Source organism: Stegostoma tigrinum, chromosome 1, assembly GCF_030684315.1.
Source record: "Stegostoma tigrinum isolate sSteTig4 chromosome 1, sSteTig4.hap1, whole genome shotgun sequence".
In the NCBI taxonomy this organism is placed as follows: domain Eukaryota; kingdom Metazoa; phylum Chordata; class Chondrichthyes; order Orectolobiformes; family Stegostomatidae; genus Stegostoma; species Stegostoma tigrinum.
Genome location: NC_081354.1, coordinates 179,474,364 through 179,493,182, shown reverse-complemented (window position 1 = coordinate 179,493,182; position 18,819 = coordinate 179,474,364). Strand labels below are relative to the sequence as shown.

Here is an 18,819-nt window from a genome sequence, read left to right as displayed (position 1 = left end):
TACAAGGCTGCCCCAGCAACATTCTTTCATTAGATAGCACTTCCATTTCCATTCGTCTAATACACCTTCTCTAGATCGCTCCACCGATTTTACAGCCTTCTTTCAAGCAGTAAGGCCAACACTCCAGGTTTTATTCTTCACTCTTCAAATTAGGAAGATGGGCATCACTGAGAAGCACAACATTGTTGTTAGTTGGCTTGCTGAGCTGGTTCGTTGTTTTTCCCGCAGATGTTTCACTAGCTTGTCTGGTCAACATCATCAGTGCAGCCTCCGATCAAGCACAGTTGTGTTTCCCACCTGTTATTTGACATCTGGAGTCCATCGAGTTGGATTACCTCACTTCCAGTTTTCCTTCGCAGTGGAGGGTATATGGGGTCGAGCTCTGTGTTCATTAAAAGGCTTTCTTCATGGAGTACCACGCTTCTAGGAACTCCCGTGTGTCTCGGCTTTGCTTGTCCAAGGATCTTGGTGCTGTCCCAGTCGAATTGGTTGTTCTTCTTATCCACGTGGATAGAATTGTGCAAGTATTGGTCATGTCTTTTTGTAGCCAATTGATGTTCATATACCTTTGTCGGTAATTTCCTTCCAGTTTGTCAAATGTAGCGTTTTACACACTGTGCCTCCAAATAAAAACAAGAACTGCGGATGCTGCAAATCAGCAAAAGCAGAAGTTGCTGGAACAGCTCAGCAGGTCTGGCTGCATCTGTGAAGAAAAGAAAAATCAGAATTAATGTTTCAGGTCCAGCGACCGTTAACTCTGATTTTATTTTCCTTCAGGAGATGCTGCCAGACCTGCTGAGCTTTTCCAGCAACTTCTGCTTTTGTTCCACTGTGCCAAAAATGCAGCCTCACCAGTGCCCTAAATAACAGGAGCATAACCTCTTCAGATTTATATTCAACCCTCTCATGATAAATGATAACCAATTAGCTCTCCTAATTAGTTACTTCCCAACCTTTATAATTCATGTATTAGCACTCCCAGATCCCTCTGCATCTTGAGACCTCATCATCTCGATAATATGCTTGTTAATGTTTCAGGTCCAGTGACAGTTCCATTAACTGATTTTTCCTTCACAGATGCTGCCAGACTGCTGCACTTTCCCAGCAACCTCTGTTTGTGTTCCTGATTTATAGCATCTGCAGTTCTTTTGGTTTTTTTTTTAAAAAAACCATAAGACATACGGAGTGAAAGGAAGGCCATTCGGCCCATCCAGTCCACTCCACTCCACTCCACCATTTAAATCATGGCTGATGGGCATTTCAACTCCACTTCCTGCACTCTCCCCATAGCCCTCGATTCCTTGTGAGATCAAGAATTTGTCGATCTCTGCCTTGAAGGCATTTAGTAGTAACTCACTGCTGCATCTCTTCTAGGTATGCCCACCTCGAAGAAGTTTTGCGCCTCTGACAGGATTTCCATTCCAATCTTTGTTAAGTAGACAAGAAGAACGACTGTAAAGTTGGACACTTCGTTATTTCTTCATTTTTCTGCCTTTATATTCTATGTATTAGTATAGTCTTGTATTTTAAAGAAAGCACCAGCGTGTGGCAACACCATAAAAAAATATGTATTTTGTGACAAGGTGCCCTGGCAATAAATAAATTATATCAAAATCAGTCAGTCAGTCTCCTACCTTCAGTCATTATCCCCCTTGAGCTCAAGATCTGCTTACTCTCAGCCTTTCTTCACTTGTAGAGCATTGACAACACAAGAGCAACTGATCTTATTCCGCTACTCTGCCTTGCCTCACCACCCCAAGCCCTGATCATTATCCCTCTTCAGATAGCAATTGAATATTGGTTTTAAAATCCAGGATAAACTGCCTCCACTGCATACTCGGGCACTGCATTCCAGATCCTAACCATGTGACACAAAACAGAATGCTAATTTAGCAAAAAAAGTGAATCACTTTAAAATTATCATATTATCACTGATCATTCTACCACATGGAACGGTGTCTCCCCACCTCCTGCCAAAACGCCTCACTTAGGCCTGCACTTGACCCTGCCTTCTTTTAGATGAGCAAGAACTTCTACAATCTGAACCACTGGAAGTTCCTCATTCCCACAGACATTCCTTCCTGCGCATCTCTCAGGCCTTCAATATCCATGAGTGGTGCATGGGACAATGCTCCAATTAAGGCCAGATCAGTGAGATTAACAAACAGATTACGTACTAACCCCATTTTTTTTTAAATTTAAAAAACCTCTGCACCCTATTTATGAAGTCCAGGATGCACGTGCAGTTTTAAGCACACTCTCACACCTTTAACTATTTTTGTACGCATTCTCCTCTAATCCTGAATAAAAACCAGAAGAACTGCAGATGCAAATCGGAAACAAAAACAAATTTGCTGGAAAAACTCAGCAGGTCTGGCAGCATCTGTGAAGAAGAAAAAAAACAGAAAAAAAATTAGGGTTAACATTTCGGGTCTGGTTCTGAGGAAGGGTCACCGGCACCGAAATGTTAACTGTGATTTTGTTGTTTTCTTCAGATGCTGCCAGACCTGCTGAGCTTTTCCAGCAAATTTCTGTTTTTGTCCCTCTACTCTTGCTCTCCTCTCCTTTGGAATTCTACTCTTTACTAATTCTCTTTGGATGTGGGTGTCACTGGCTGAGCCAGTACCTATTGGCCGTCCCTAATTACCCTTGAGGTGGTGATTTGCCTTCTTGAAACAGCAGTTCTGAGGTGTCGGCCCAAGCAAGGTACCATTAAGTCAGCACTTCTTACTAAAATCAAATCACTTCAAAATCATGCAGACCTGGCTTTCCATAACCAAATCAACAAATTTACACTATACTTCATTCAATCTCTCCACAGACAGCATACAGGGATGCCAATTGGCCCTATCAGGCAATGCTGGCTCCCTGCTGAGCGATCCAATGAGGCTCAGCTGGAATACATTATTAGTGGACAGACATGATCAGTCTGTATTATTTTGCAAGTCTTAAAATCATTCTGCAGGCAACAATGAAGGAGAGGACGCCAAAGTGGCTCGCCTTCAAAATCACGCACAGGCTGGACAGAGTAGATAGGGTGGAGCTGTTCCCACAAGTAAAAGAAACAGGAACAAGACATCAGAGATTTAAACTGATGTGCAAATGAAGAAAGAGTGATTAGAGAGGGGAAAAACAAAACCCCCTTTTCACACAGTGAGTACAGTCATACAGATATACAGCACGGAAACAGACCCTTCAGTCCAACTTGTCCACGATGACCAGGTATCCTAAAAGTAATCTAGTCCCATTTGCCAGCATTTGGCCCATATCCATCTAAACCCTTCCTATTCATATACCCAGCCAGATGTCTTTTAAACATGATTTGTACCAGCCTCCATGGGCAGCCCATTCCATTAGAGTGTGGAGCTCACTGTCTGGAACACATGGACGCAGGTTCAACGGAGGCATTGGAGAAAGCATCAGATTTTTTTTGGATAGAAGTGGTGTGCAGGGACGTTGGCACTCCGTAATTGAGCTGGTGCACGCACTATGGGCCAGCTTTTGCTCGGTAATAATTTGGATCCAGTACACCTTTCAAAGGCAACTGATCAGAACACTGGAAAAACTTGCTAAACCTCTCCCAGAAAGAGGCAGATCATACAGGACAGAAAGCAGGTCATTCAGCACAGCTAACCAGTATACGTAGGTTTCCTCTCATTCCAGTCAGCTTACTACACTTGATATTTTTAACATATTTATTTTCATCTTGTGTAGGCATGCTGTTTCCTTTAGGCAGCAAAGCTACAGGACCATGGTGCGCATTCTAAGCATGGTGTGTTTTCTTTAGAGTTCTCAACTGTATTTAATGATCTTGCCAGATAAGAGTGCGAGAGAGAGCACGCAAGACAGACAGCGCATGAGACAGTCATACAGCATGGAAACAGACCCTCCAGTCCAATCAGTGCCTGCCAATTATGTTCCCAACTGAGCTAGTACCATGTGCTTGCACTTGGCCCCTACCCCTCCAAAACATTTCTTATTGATACATTTAAAATGTGTTTTAAACATTGTATTTATACCTGCATCCATCACTTTCTCTGACAGTTCATTCCACACACAAGCCACACTGAGCTGTTAGACAGTTAATCCTCACTTCTTTAAAATATTTCTCTCGTTACCTCCTAAGTCTTGAAACCCACAGCCCTGGGGAAAACAGCTTTGCTATTTAACTTCACTTTGCTCCTCATGATTGTATAAACCTTTACAAGAGGTCACGCCTTAGCCTCCTACACTCCAGGAGAAAACACCCCAGTCTATCCAGCACCTCCTTATAACTCAAACACTCCATCTCTGGCATCACTTTGGTAAATCTTTACTGAATTCTCTAGTTTGAAAAATACCTTCCTCTCACAGGGCAATGAAAACTGCACACTACTCTAGAAGGGGCCTCACTAACTTCCTGTGCAACCTCGACATGAAGTCTCAACTCCTTTATTCAAAATGATTGGAACAATGAAGGCAAGTGTGCCAAATGCCTTCTCAAACACACTCTCTACATGTGACACAAACTTCAAAGAATTATGTAGCTGAACCCCTAGGTCTCTGTTCTACAGCACTGTCCAGGGCCCTACTTTTAATTGAACAAGTCCTGCCCTTGTTTGCTATACCAAAATGCAATACCTTGCATTTATCCAAATTAAACTCCTGACACTCTTCGGAAGGGCGAGCGAGAGTGCAAAAAAAACCAAAAAAAAACTGATAGTGGTTTAACATTTACTCTTCTGAGCAAGGGTCACTCAACCCGAATTGTTAACTCTGCTTTCTCTCCATAGATGCTGCCAGACCTACACAGCTTTTCCAACAATTTCTGTTTTTGATTATGAATAAATAGGTCCTTGTTTGATGGGTGGAGTCTCATTGGGGTTGCAATTTACACCTACAAATGACTTAGCTAAGTGGCATGAAGGCACAGGAGCTAGTGTGCAGATCTCACAAAAACAGGCACGATGGTGTGTCATGAAAAGAACATCCACAAACTTGCTCCAAGGTTAAGACAGAACGGGCTAAATAAAATCTCAGCTGGAATGTGATTTGCAAAAAATGTAAAAATTGTTTATTCAGCCAGAAAGAATTAAAGAAGAGCATTAAACAAACAGACGAGTAGAGAATCGAAATGCAAAGGGTTCCAGGTGTTCCAATGGATAAGTCACAGGACATTAGTATTCACATGGAGTACACACTGAAGGCAGCTAATGCTGAGGCTACCGTTTTTCATTACCATAATGAAAACATAAAGGCAGTGTCATGCTTCATGTCTTGAATATGGTGTATAGTTTTGGTCTCCTTACTTAAAAATTCATAGAATCCTCCCAGCATGGAAACAGGCCCTTCAGCCCAACAAGTCCACACTGACCCTCAGGAACATCCCACCCAGACCCATTCCCCTATAACCCACTTAATCTACCTGAACACCAGTGGCAGTTTAGGATGGCCAATCCACCTAGCCTGCACATCTTTTTAGACTGTGGAAGGAAAGCAGAGCACCAGAGAGAACCCACACAGACATGTGCAAACGCCACACAGGCAGTCATTGAAGGGTGGAATCAAACCCAGGGCCCTGGTGCTGTGAGGCAGCAGTGCTAACCTCAGCCACTGTGATGCCCCTAAGAAGGTTGCAATGCTGTGGATCAGCGATAATGGGAACTGCAGATGCTGGAGAATCCAAGATAAAGTGTGGAGCTGGATGGATACAGCTGGCCAAGCAGCATCTCAGGAGCACAAAAGCTGACGTTTCAGGCCCAGACCCTTCATCAGAAAAGGGGGATGGGGAGAGGGCCACTGCATCCCAAAACCAGCCCAGCTCGACCTCGCCTCCCTAACCTGTTCTTCCTCTCACCTATCCCCTCCTCCCACCTCAAGCCACACCTCCATTTCCCACCTACTAACCTCATCCCGCTTCCTTGACCTGTCCGTCCTCCCCAGACTGACCTATCCCCTCCCCACTCTCCTCTCTACCTATCTTCTCCTCTACCCATCTTCAGTCCGCCTCCCCCTCTCTCCCTAGTTATTCCAGTTCCCTCACCCCATCCCCCTCTCTGGAGGGGTGTCTAGGCCCGAGACGTCAGCTTTTGTGCTCCTGAGATTCTGCTTGGTCTGCTGTGTTCATCCAGCCCCGCACTTTGTTATCTGCAATGCTTTGGAGACAGTTTAAAAGGAGGCTTTGCTAGACTGAATGAGCATCACGGTGGCTCAGTGGTCAGCACTGCTGCCTCACAGCACCAGGGACCGGAGTTCGATTCCACCCTCGGGTGACTGTAGGTGTGGAGTTTGCACTGGTGGACTGGTCATGCTAAGTTGCTCATAGCATCCAGGACTGTGCAAGCTACTCAGATTAACCATATGAAATGCAGGGGTAGTGATGAACTGGGGTGGGGGGGCGCTGTGTCTGGGTGAGATGATCTTCAGAGGGCCGGTGTGGACATGATGGGTTAAATATATACACCTTTACACATGGAGGGATTCCATGATTAAGAACACGGGTTTGACAGGCCGGAGTTTAGAGGCTGAGTGGTGATACGGAGAAGAGACCTCGAATGGATCTCAAAAGGTCAAATGTGGGAAGGACATTTCTTCTCACGAATAACTCAGAATTAGGGGCCTCTTTTACAAAGGCAGAGAGAAGGAGATAATACTGTGTGGAGCTGCAGGAACTCAGCAGGCCAGGTAGCGGAGGTGTAGGAAAGCTGATGTTTTGGGGTCGGGACCCTTCTGCAGAAACGGGGAGGGGGAAGTGAGCTGAGAAACAAAGACAGGGAGGAGGGGCAGGGCTGGGGAAGCACTCCCCACACTCCACACCAGCCCCCAGCACCTTTCCCTGCAGCCGCAGGAAGTGCTACACCTGCCCCTACACCTCCCTCCTCACCTCCATCCCAGACCCCAAGAAAACATTCCACATTAAACAGATGCTCACTGGCACATCCACTAACATGGTACATTGCATCTGCTGCTCCAATGTGGCCTCTTCTACATTGGGAGATCAAGCACAGGCTTGGAGACTGCTTTGTAGAACACCTGCGCTCAGCTCACTACAAATCAACAACACCTTCCAGTCACAAACAATCCCCCTCCCACTCCCTGGACGACATGTCCATCCTGGGCCTCCTCCAGTGCCACAACGACACCACCCAGAAACTGGAGGAGGAGCACCTCATATTCCACCTTGGGAGCCTACAACCCAATGGTCTCAACAGTGGACTTCACTACTTTCAGAATCTCCCATCCCCAGCCTCATCCCATGACCAACCCTCCCTCTCATCCCCACCTCCTTGACCCGTCGGTCTTCTCTCTCACCTATCCACACATCCCAACTCACTGACCAATCCTCACCACTGCCTACCTGCACTCACCTAGCACCATCTTCCTACCCTCCCCAGCCTGACGGCGCCCCACCCCCCCTCTCTATTTATTCCAGAGCTCCCTACTCCCTCCCCCATTTCTGAAGATGGGTCCTGAACCAAAACGTCAGTTTTCCTGCTCCACTGATGCTGCCTGGCCTGCTGTGTTCCTCCAGCTCTACGTTGTGTTATCAGATTCCAGCATCAGCAATTCTTACTAATCGCATAGCGGAGGAGATTTCATTTCTCCCCCTTCAGAGTGCTGTATGACTTCGGAACTCCCAAGCCCACGGCAGTGGAGTTGCGATTATTGAATATTAGAACATAGGACATAACAGCACAGTACAGGCCCTTCGGCCCTCGATGTTGTGCCGACCTGTCATACCAATCTGAAGCCCATCTAACTGACACTATTCCATGTACGTCCATATGCTTATCCAATGACGACTTAAATGTACCTAGAGTTGGGGAATCTACTACTGTTGCTGGCAAAGCGTTCCATTCCCTTACTACTCTCTGAATAAAGAAACTACCTTTGACATCTGTCCTATATCTTTCACCCCACAATTTAAAGCTATGCCCCCTCGTGCTCACCGTCACCATCCTAGGAAAAAGGCTCTCCCTATCCAACCCTCTGATTATTTTATATGTTTCAATTAAGTCACCTCTCAACCTTCTTCTCTCTAATGAAAACAGCCTCAAGTTCCTCAGCCTTTCCTCGCAAGACCTTCCCTCCATACCAGGCAACATCCTAGTAAATCTCCTCTGCACCCTTTCCAAAGTTTCCACATCCTTCTTATAATGCGATGACCAGAACTGTACGTAATACTCCAAGTGCGGCCGCACCAAAGTTTTGTACAGCTTCAACATAACCTCTTGGTTCCGGAACTCGATCCCTCTATTAACAAAAGCTAAAACACTGTATGCCTTCTTAACCGCCCTGTCAACCTGGGTGGCAACTTTCAAGGATCTGTGTACGTGGACACCGAGATCTCTCTGCTCATCTACACTACTAAGAATCTTACCATTAGCCCTGTACTTTGCCTTCCGGTTACTCCTACCAAAGTGCATCACCTCACACTTGTCTGCATTAAACTCCATTTGCCACCTCTTGGCCCAGCTCTGCGGCTTATCTATGTCTCTCTGCAACCTACAGCATCCTTCGTCACTACCCACAACTCCACCGACCTTAGTGTCGTCTACAACTTTATAACCCATCCTTCTACACCCTCATCCAGGTCATTTATAAAAATGACAAACAGCAGTGGACCCAACACCGACCCTTGCGGTACACCACTAGTAACTGGTCTCCAGGATGAACATTTCCCATCAACTACCACCCTGTCTTCTTTCAGCAAGCCAATTTCCGATCCAAACTGCTATATCTCCCACAATCCCATTCCTCCGCATTTTGTACAATAGCCTACTGTGGGGAACCTTATCGAACACCTTGCTGAAATCCACATCACCACAACCGGTTTACTCTCATCTACCTGTTTGGTCACCTTCTCAAAAGAACTAAGAGGTATGCAGAACCATTAGTAGGCCACTCAGCTCATTGAGAGTTCAAGATACTTGTCAGTCAAGGGAATCAGAGGTTAATTCGGGGTAAATGGAAAGTGTGGGATTCAAAACAAACAGATCAGTGAATATAGTATGGAATGATGCAGTAGAATCAAGGGGCCAATGGCCTATGACTGCTCCAATCCATCAGCTTGCAAACAATCCGATCCGGTCTTAAAATATAGTTTCTAGGTGGAGATCAAAATTGGTAGTGACCGAGAACTGGAATAAATATTTACAGAGTTCCCAATGTTTAACTGAAGGAGAATCCGCCACACCTAGCCCTGGTTGTGGAGTCTGTAGTCTGATAAGTTAGTGACAGTAGAGGGGTCAGGAGAGCTCCTGGAGAGGCAGAGCTGGGCATAAATCAACAAACATGTGAAACTAACCACAACACAGAGGGGAAGCCAAAAAGAACTGCAGATGCTTTAAGTCAGAAAACAAACAGTAGAAGCTGCTTGAAAAGTTCAGCAGGTCTGGCATCTTCTGAAGAGAAAATCAGAGTTAGCGTTTCAAGTCCAGTGATCCTTTTCTCAGAGCAGTTCTGAGGAACAGCCACCAGGCCCAAAACATTGGTCTAACTCAAACTCATCCATGCCAACCAGATATCTCAAATGAATCTAGTCCCATTTGCTAGCATTTGGCCCATATCCCTCCAAACCCTTCCTATTCACATACCCACCCAGATGCCTTTTAAGTGGTACGATTGGACCAGCCTCTACCACCTCCTCTGGCAACTCACTCCATACACACACCAGCCTCGGCGTGAAAACGATGGCCCTCAGGTTCCTTTTATATGTCACCCCTCTCAGCTTCAACCTTTGCCCTCTAGATTGGAGCTCCACTGCCCTGGGAAAAGACTTTGACTATTCACCCTACCCATGTCCCTCATGGTTTTAATAAAAACTCCAAAGTAAAGGTTACCTCCCATGCTCCAGGGAAAATAGCCCCAGCCTATTCAGCCTCTCCCCATAGCTTAAACCTTCCAAACCCTAGCAACACTCTTGTAAATCTTTTCTGCAGGCTTTCAAAATCAAAGTTCAGCAACATTTTTCACGGTGAGAGAGGGATAACTGACGTCTCTTGTGATATATCGTTAAGATGTTCTACAGGAAAGGCTTTGATGATGAATCCACTCTCCTCCCACATTACAATGCGTATTTTGTCACATAAAACCGCTGAGCAATTATTTAGCTCACTGTCCGACAGAATGTTGGAGATGGAAGAACAACAAAACATGCCAAATATAATAACTGCTGGCGAGTTTTGAGAAGATTTGTAGCTTTGTAGGTCAGGTTGAGGTTCTGGATGAGAGTTTGCTCGCTGAGCTGGAAGGTTAGTTTTCAGACATTTCGTCACCATTCTAGGTAACATCATCAGTGAGCCTCCAACGAAGCACTGGTGTTAGGTCCCGCTTTCTATTTATCTGTTCATCGCCAACCCAAGGAAACCTAAACAGATAAATAGAAAGCAGGACCTAACACCAGCACGTCGGAGGCTCACTGATGTTACCTAGAACGGTGACGAAACGTCTGAAAACTAACCTTCCAGCTCAGTGAGCAAACTCACATTCATAATAACAGCCACCTTCATTAATATTGCACTCTTAAAAGGTGGGCAAACATCAAGACACTGCACTGAGAGGTAAACCTGCAAAATCTGACACTGAGCAAAGAAAGAGCTATTGGGACAGAAGACTAGGGGAAAAAAAACCTAAGTCAAAGAGAGGTTTTAAGGAGCATCACAATAAAGAGGGGAGCCTGAGAGATTAGGAGAGAAAATTCCAGAACTGAAGGGCTCGTCAACTAATAATTGAGGATGAAAATCGATATGTGCAGATATGTTGGTGCATTGTCGGCCTGGAAGAGATTTCAGAGCTGGGCCAAGGTCCTGAGAGGTCAGAGGAACAAGAAGGGAGCTTTTAAAATCAAGTTGCAACATAACCAGGACGCAAATGCAAGTCAAGGAGAACAGGGATGCTGCGTGAATAAGACTTGGCACAAGGAAGGGGTTTTGGAAGGATTCTAAAGGCCTGCAGTGAATTGGAAGTGTCCAGTCAGGAGATACAAAAGGCATGAAAATGGGTGTTTCAGTGCCAAATGGCTTGTGCAGTGTCTTGGGTCAGAAAGTGGTGCATTCAAGCACTGTCCCAGCACAGAAGCAGGATATTGGAACAGAGTGAGGGGAGAGAGCGCGCAAAAAAAGTGTAAAAAGGTAGGTGTGAGGGAGAGGGAAAAGAGAAAACTGAGGAGAAAAAAAAAGAGGAGAGAGAGAGAGAGTGAAAAAGAGGCAGACAGAACAAGAGAGAGAAATTGAGAAAAACAATAGAGGCGAGAAATTTTTTTTTAAAAGAAAGAGTAAAACAGAAGAAGAAGAGCAAAGAAGAGAGAGATGGGGGTTGGTGAAGGGAGAGAGCAAGGCATGAAAGGGCTTATCAGTGCAAGATGTTGTGGTTCTGCTGTATCACATGTCCTCAGCTAGAGCAAACAACACCCCTACGTCACTGCTGAAAGTGGAGAGATTTGGAGAGATCAGGATAGTAAACAGAAAACCGTGGGGGCTTATCTGAAGCCACAGAACTGTAAATGACAGTGATGAAATTTTCACAGTACCACGGAACAATACTAACATGGTCCTGATGAAGGGAAGAAGAATTGGGAAGTAGATAGTTGGGAAGAAATCCAGGAGATTAAAAAAAGGCTACAAACACCAAACCAACAGCTAAATCAATGAATGCTAACCTCGTAAGCAACACCCACAATCCAAGACTGTATTTTACAAATTAACACGTCAGGTGTTTAAATCACCAAGATCTCACCTTCACTAAGAAGCTGCCATCGTCCTCTTGGGTTACCATGACAACAGAATCGTGCAATTTCTCTTCAAAGTGAACGTGATTGGCTGCTCCCTCCTCATGGCTCTCAGGCCCAAAGCGAACAGCCCCAGCTTTGGGCCTTGTACCTGAAGAAACAAAAATGCACAGAAACGTTTATTATGTTACGTACAGCAAGGGGAGGGGGAAGAAAAATTAACCATTAACCTCACCCCCAACCCCCTCTAGCACCAAGCTGAGAGCACCACCGCTGTGGGGGAAGCACAATAGCTTTCCCCCTGCACAACCCCTTTCCAGGAAAGACTGAAAAACAATCACATCACCATCTTAGGTTCTGCTGCATTGCAAAATACTTTTGAAAAAAAAAAGTTTTAGTCCATTCCAAGCTAAATAGTGTGGAATGAAGAGTACTTCAATGGGAGTTCACCAAATCTCCCCCAAGACAAGCACAAGCATGGAACAGTTACAAAGGAATAGTTGAGAAACAGGATGCAAAAATCAACTGAGCATTAGACAAATTGCACATAAAATATGAAACTGATTTCAGATCACACACAAACACCAGACACACAGACTTGTTCTTTAGTGGAAAGGGATGTGAAGCAATAAAGTCATTGACATTTTACAACACAGACAGAGACGCTTTGGCCCACTGTGTTCACGCTGGTCAAACATCATTCTACTCGCAGTGGAAGCAAATTTCTGCAAATGCCTATTTAGCAGTTACAGCTCCGCAGAATCTCAGTGCAGGGGAGGCAATTGCCTACTGGCATTATCATTGGGCTGTTAATCCAGAGTCCCAGGTAATGTTCTGGGAGCCCAGGTTCAAGTCCTGCCACGGCAGATATTGAATTCAATAAAATACCTGGAATTAAGAGTCTAACAGTGACTGTGAATCAATTGTCAATTGTCTTGGAAAAATAACTCATCTGGTTCACTACTGCCCTACACGTGACTCTGGACCCACAGTGATGTGATTCCCTCTCAACTGCCCTCTGGGCAACAAATGCCACTGGCCAGCAACACCCTCAAACAATGAATGAACTAAAAACAAGAACTGGAGGAACAACATCTCATCTTTAGATTAGGCACTTTACAGCCTTCTGGGTTCAATATCTAGTTTAACATCTTCAGATTGTGAACCCATTGCTTCCCTTTCTTTTAGCTTTACTTGTTACATTCTCTGTTACCATGTCCTCTTCCCCCTCCCTATCACTAACCCCCCACCCAGGTGGGACTGTCTGTTCTTTCCAATCCAGCTGTTTGGCAGAAGAATGGTGTGCCTTTCTCGCATTCCAATCACTAACCTGCAATATCAACACCTTTTCTCCCCCACCATTCCACCCTCTCCTCCACTATCACAAATGCGGTCCCCTCAAACCTTTACTTCAGCTCTGAAGAGGAGTCATCTAGACTCGAAACATGAGCTTGCTCTCGCTCAGTGGATGGCTGCCCGACCCCACTGTGATCTCCAGCAGATTTTTCTCTATTTTATTTTCAGTTCCTCCATTCTAATCCCGTTTTCTAGCACTAGTGCAAAGCCCTGTATGCATTGGCATGTTAAATGTCTGTCTAAATAATTGTTAAATGCCGAGGGTTGTAGCATCTGTCAGCCTTTCAAGCAGTGAGTTCCAGATACCAAGACCCCTGGAGGAAGATAAACTTTTTTCAAATTCCCTCTAAAGCTCCTGTTCGTCATTTCAAAGCTATCTACCCTGGTCGTCAAATCCTCTAAGCAGAAAGGTTTCGTCTTTGCAACTTTGCCAAAGCCCCTTGATCTTTTAAACATCAATCACATCCTCCCCTCTAAAGACAAACCCCAGCTGTCTTGCCTGCCTTAATTGCTGACTAACTCCATCCCAGGCAACATCCTGGTGAATCTTGCATTCCCTCTGCAGCAATGACATCCTTCCTGTAGTGTTGATCTGAACAACACACTCCAGCTGTGGATATATCTGTGGTCAGGCCATCTCCAACGTAATCCTCTCTGATGAAGGGTCTAGGCCCGAAACGTCAGCTTTTGTGCTCCTGAGATGCTGCTGGGCCTGCTGTGTTCATCCAGCCTCACATTTTCTTATCTTGGATTCTCCAGCATCTGCAGTTCCCATTGTCACTCTAACATAATCCTCTTGTATTTAATGCTTTGGCAAATAAAGGCGTGTATTCAATATGTCTTTGTAACCACCCTATCAACCTTGCTGCCCTCACAGATATATAGGCATGCACACCTTCTGATCCCTTGTACCTCCAGGGTACCACCATTAACTCAGTACTCCACAGCTGCGGAGTTGTGTGGAGAGAAAGCAGAGTTGACATTCTGAATCCATTGATCTTTGAGTTTTCCCTGCAATTTTCACTTTTGATTTCTGATTTCCAGGGTTGGCAGTCCGTTTGGTTTTTGTTTCTAGAGTGAGATGGTGTGTTTAGCGCTCAGAGAACTCATCTGTCCAGTCCATACACACACTACCCTGGACATGAAAAAGTTGCTCCTTAGGTCCCTTTCAAATCTTTCCCTTCTCACTTTAAACCTATACCCTCTGGTTTTGGACTCCCCTAAGTTGGGGGGAAATATTTACCCTATCATGGCCTTCACAGTTTTATAAACCCCTATAGAAAAGGTAACCCCTCAGCCTCCAACACTCCAGGGAGGACAGCCCCAGCCTATCGCAGCTTCTCCCTATAGTTCACACCCTCCAGTCCTGGCAACATCCTGGTAAATCTTTCCTACAGCATCTGAGGACAGAAGAGAGAGTTAACTTTGAGACTAGTGAAGAAGGGTCACCGGACTCAAAATATTACCTCTCGCTCCTGAGTTTAAAAACAGATGGAAGAAACGACTTCTCTCAAAAGGTTTGTGTATCTGTGGAATTTACTTCCCAAAGGTGCTGGGACATGGAGTAAATTAGAAGGTGAGATAGACAGATTATTAATTAGTAATGGGCTAAAGATTTATAGGCAGAGTGGAAAAGAAAGCAGAGTTGAGGCCAAGATGAAGACAGCCATAACTATCATATAACGAGCACACCGGAGGGGCTGAATGGCCTATTCCTCCTCCTCATTTTTGTCATGTTCTAGATTTGGAAAAGCAGGTCGCCCCCGACAAGGGGAAAAGGGGTAGGGGCATATTTTATCTGAATGCAAACAAACTGCGCCTCTCTCTCTCTCCCCCTCCCTCTGTCTGTTGACTGGCCTGGAAACTCAAACAAACATAATCATCAGGTTGCTAGACTGCCAAGTAAAAATAATTTTGAAAGATTTCTCACATCTCTGTAAAGAACACATGTCAGGCTCATGGTCATTTTGTCAGGATTTTATTTCCACTCCCCTCCCTATGCCTTCCTCTCTTGAAACTCCCTCTCCCTAACTTCGGAAAGTCCAGCCATACTCCTCAGGACACGACCAACTAGCTCCCGTTTCATTGGAAATGCTACTTCGGCTGCCACTTATTCCAGGCGCAATTTAAAAATTTTATTTTGCCTGAACGAATTTAACAAAGAAATAGAGCAGTGTACGACTGTGGTTCTGCTTCTCTTCACTGCCATGCCAAAGGGTTTCCCCGCATATTGTTACTTATCAACAGGCTCAATGCACAAATCCCATGTTTCAGGGATCTAAGCAAAATGATTCTGATTTTAAATACAGAATGGTGTGCACTCACCATGGTTTAAATAAAAACATTCCCATCTTTAATCTGGGGTATTCTGGACTATCACCTACCTTTTCTCAGCCTGAAATCAGTCTCCCATACTTCCTTCCCTAGGTTTATAAAATGTACAAAACATTAAATCGCTTTAATTATTAGCTTTGCGACACTCCCACTTCTGTGTTCTCAGAACAATATTTATTCTATGTTTCTCCATCCCTCAGTCTCTGTAGCCGGTGCCTACTATTAAAAGGCAAAGTTTGATTTGAGTTTTAAGTGACTTCTTTTAAAACTTCATTTTTACAGCCTTGAATTCTGTTCTCCTGATCTACTAGTGCTTTTGTGCTTCACTCATGAGTCCAGTGTCTTTTCGCTCACTGTAGAGCTCAGAATCTAAACTGCTCTCAAAAAGCATGGCCTCTAGGCTCAGGGTCTAATGCTGTCCTTTCCAGTGGGATTGTTAACTCTCCTGGTGCAGTGCGTCTCTCTAACTGGGTTGGAAATGCTTTTACCTTTCACTGGAGCGTTCTTTCTCATTGAAGATTGCCACAAAGATTTCATCGTAGCATTCCTCACTCTTCAGCTATCCCTGCAGCTGATGGTGCTATTATTTTCAGCAGGCAACTTTAAAGTGGAGAGAGAGAGAATGTGGAGATCTCACAGCACTGGTCAGCGTGTTAAGGTAAATCAACATGCTCACCAGGCTACAAGCAAGCCTTGGGGCAGAGACAAAGCTGAGAGGAGAAAATGGTCGAAACCAAGGTGGCAGTCAGATAGCAGAGTAGGTGAATGCAAGAGCAGAAATGCTGGGGGACAGATCTGTAAGAAAGCAATCCACAGAGGGCCAAGTCTGTGGTAAGTGATGTGAAACTGAAACTGCTCATGCTAAGACATTGCTGCCACCATCCACTAAGTGTAGGGCCCTACTTGGTCAGGTCAGGTCATGGAAAACCACTACCTGGCCCACTTAGAAGAAGAGTCTCTTGCCATCAAGATATAGTTTATTGCATATTAACAGTTGGTCGCAGGTTATATGGACATAACATTGTTACAGCGATTTTGAGGAGGCCTAGATGTTCGGCCTTCAAAAAAGGTCCTAAAAACTGTTCTGCCTGTAATTCCAAGTGACACACTGTCATTGTGGGTAGCATTAATGCACTCCTCGGTATTAGCTCTTTTCAGACCCATAAATACTGTTTCTTATAACTCAACGAGAGGCCATCACCACCAAAACCACATTCCAGGGTTTGGGCACAAATCAACAAAGTCAATCCACTGATTTAAAAAATCCTTCCCTTACTTCACACTTGCAAATCCTCTCTACTTCAACCTTGCAAACTTCCTTCATGTTATTGCTCCTGAACTCCAAAATCCGGCTTCTAAAATGATTTCGTCATTGACGCAATTAGGCACAAGGTATCATTTCCTGTTCTTTGTTTGAATGACAGTGCGGTCTCGAGCAGAGAGCTGCCTCACAGGCTGAGAGCTAGCAGGTTGAGGAAGCAGGAACACTGAACTTGCCAAAAAAAAATCTTCCTTTCACAGAGTTTCAAAAGTCAAACGTAGCATGTCACTTCAAATCATTATTTTCAGCAGCTGTTCCATTGTCTCTTACCCTTTGCAGCCTCACCCAGCATCCTGCAAGGATTCCAGACCAGGGGGTCTTGAGTGCATAATAAAAACAAAAAACCTCTCCAACACAAGGTGGGCCATACGTCAAAGTGATGGAGAACGCCGGCAAGAGTGGATCTAACCTCAGCCCACAGGAACCGCTTGCGGTCGGATTTTATTTTAAAGAGAAAGGTCACACAGGAAACAATATGCCATAACAAGGGCAGAGAAATATTGCCATTCTTGGAGTGAACACCTTCTCGATAACACTCTGCCCGTCAACTATGCTCCAAACAGTTACGATCTGGAGAATTTCCTGCACCATTTCACAACAAAACAGCAGAAAATAAAAAATGAAATTTCATCTCTTCCTTTGCCCCCACCAGCCCAGTTCAACAGACAGCCAAGCCATATTAGACTCGCCAACTTTAAGGGCATTTAAATGGTCACTGGATAAACATATGGATGATAATGGAATGGTAGGTTAGATAGGCTTCAGATTGGTTTCACAGGTTGGCGCAACATTGAGGGCCAAAGGGCCTGTACTGCACTGTGATGTTCTGTGTGAATCTCCTTCACTGGAGTCTGGGAGTGCTCCTACAATATAAAGATTTGGTTGTTACTGTGACAGGGTGACATTTGTTGCTGTTGTCTGACTGTCTCTGGTCAGCTGGCACTGGAGGTGGCTCCCTGGTGGATACCACAATCCTCTTGGATCACTCCATCTACACCCACCCAAGTGGCAAAGTAAGGCAAAAAGGGCTGGGAGAATCGGATGAGCCATTCACGATTGGAACCACCTCCTCAAGTGGAGGCAGGTGCTGAAACAGGTAGATGGAGCCAACACCTTTGCAGAGACTTCCTTGGGCACTCTGCAAACACACTCACACAGGACAGACAGTGACAAATCAGTTAGTCCATCCCAGCATCAGAAAAAAGGCTTCCATAGTCTTACCAGGGCTGCTCTCTCATTAAGGAATCTCAGACAAGAGGTCAAGGAGAGTCCTTCATGGTAACTTCAGCAGGAATTGAGTACACGCTATTGGCATCACAAACCAACTAAGCTCGCATGCTGCCCTTGAAGTGCATCACTAGTTGGATCTGGCGAAAAGGCAGAGGACGAGCATCACAGTGACATCGATGAGGTGAGCCCAGCAATGGGAGATGCGATTCCCGGATGTTTGGGGTGGGGAAGCTGGCGTGAACAGCAGAGAATCAGGCCAGCATCAAAAGATAGCTCCAGAGGATGGGGGTCTTTGATGTTGGTGTGGATGGCAGTGAGGTGGTGCAGATGACGAACTGGCTCAGGACTGATGGGCTCTCATTTAAAAAAGTGGTATATCTTCCAATATTTTCCTTATTCTTGAGACTATTCAAAATGGCACTGAATTGTGGTAGCAGTGAAAAAGCTTTTCACTGTGTTTTACAGTTTTTCTTCATTGCAAAATACAGGAGACAATAAAATCATTCATTCAGTCCCTCAATGTGCTCGGGGCCTTCTAAAATGAACCAACTTGAATTGGTCAGAGGTTCAAGGTTACTGCGGTTTTAAGTACATCCCTGAAGCGTTCTACTGTCTTTCATAAAGTCTCCTGCTGGTGGCCCACCCCCAAGTCGAGCAGCTTGCTTTGGGAGTCTAGGGTCAGGCAAGATTTTTTTTTAAGTTAAATGCTAATCAGGCCAGGGTTTATTGCCGTAGAATATGGCACTAACTCTCCATGAGCCGACTGCAACAATTCAAGCTGAGAGACTTGTTGTGCTATAGAAGAGTTAAGAATAGAGGACAACTGGGGATTCGCACTGGGTACAGAAACAAAACTGATTGCAAAGCATTT

At 45.0% G+C, this 18,819-nt stretch overlaps 1 protein-coding gene across 1 annotated transcript in view; it reads right to left on the bottom strand.

Moving 5' to 3' along the window:
- adissp (adipose secreted signaling protein) overlaps nucleotides 1–18,819 on the bottom strand; it is a 98,382-nt gene that overhangs the window by 59,432 nt on the left and 20,131 nt on the right. Inside the window, exon 2 of the mRNA XM_048544455.2 lies at nucleotides 11,716–11,858. Coding sequence (XP_048400412.1) covers nucleotides 11,716–11,858 — 143 coding nt within the window. The remainder of the gene's footprint in view (nucleotides 1–11,715; nucleotides 11,859–18,819) is intronic.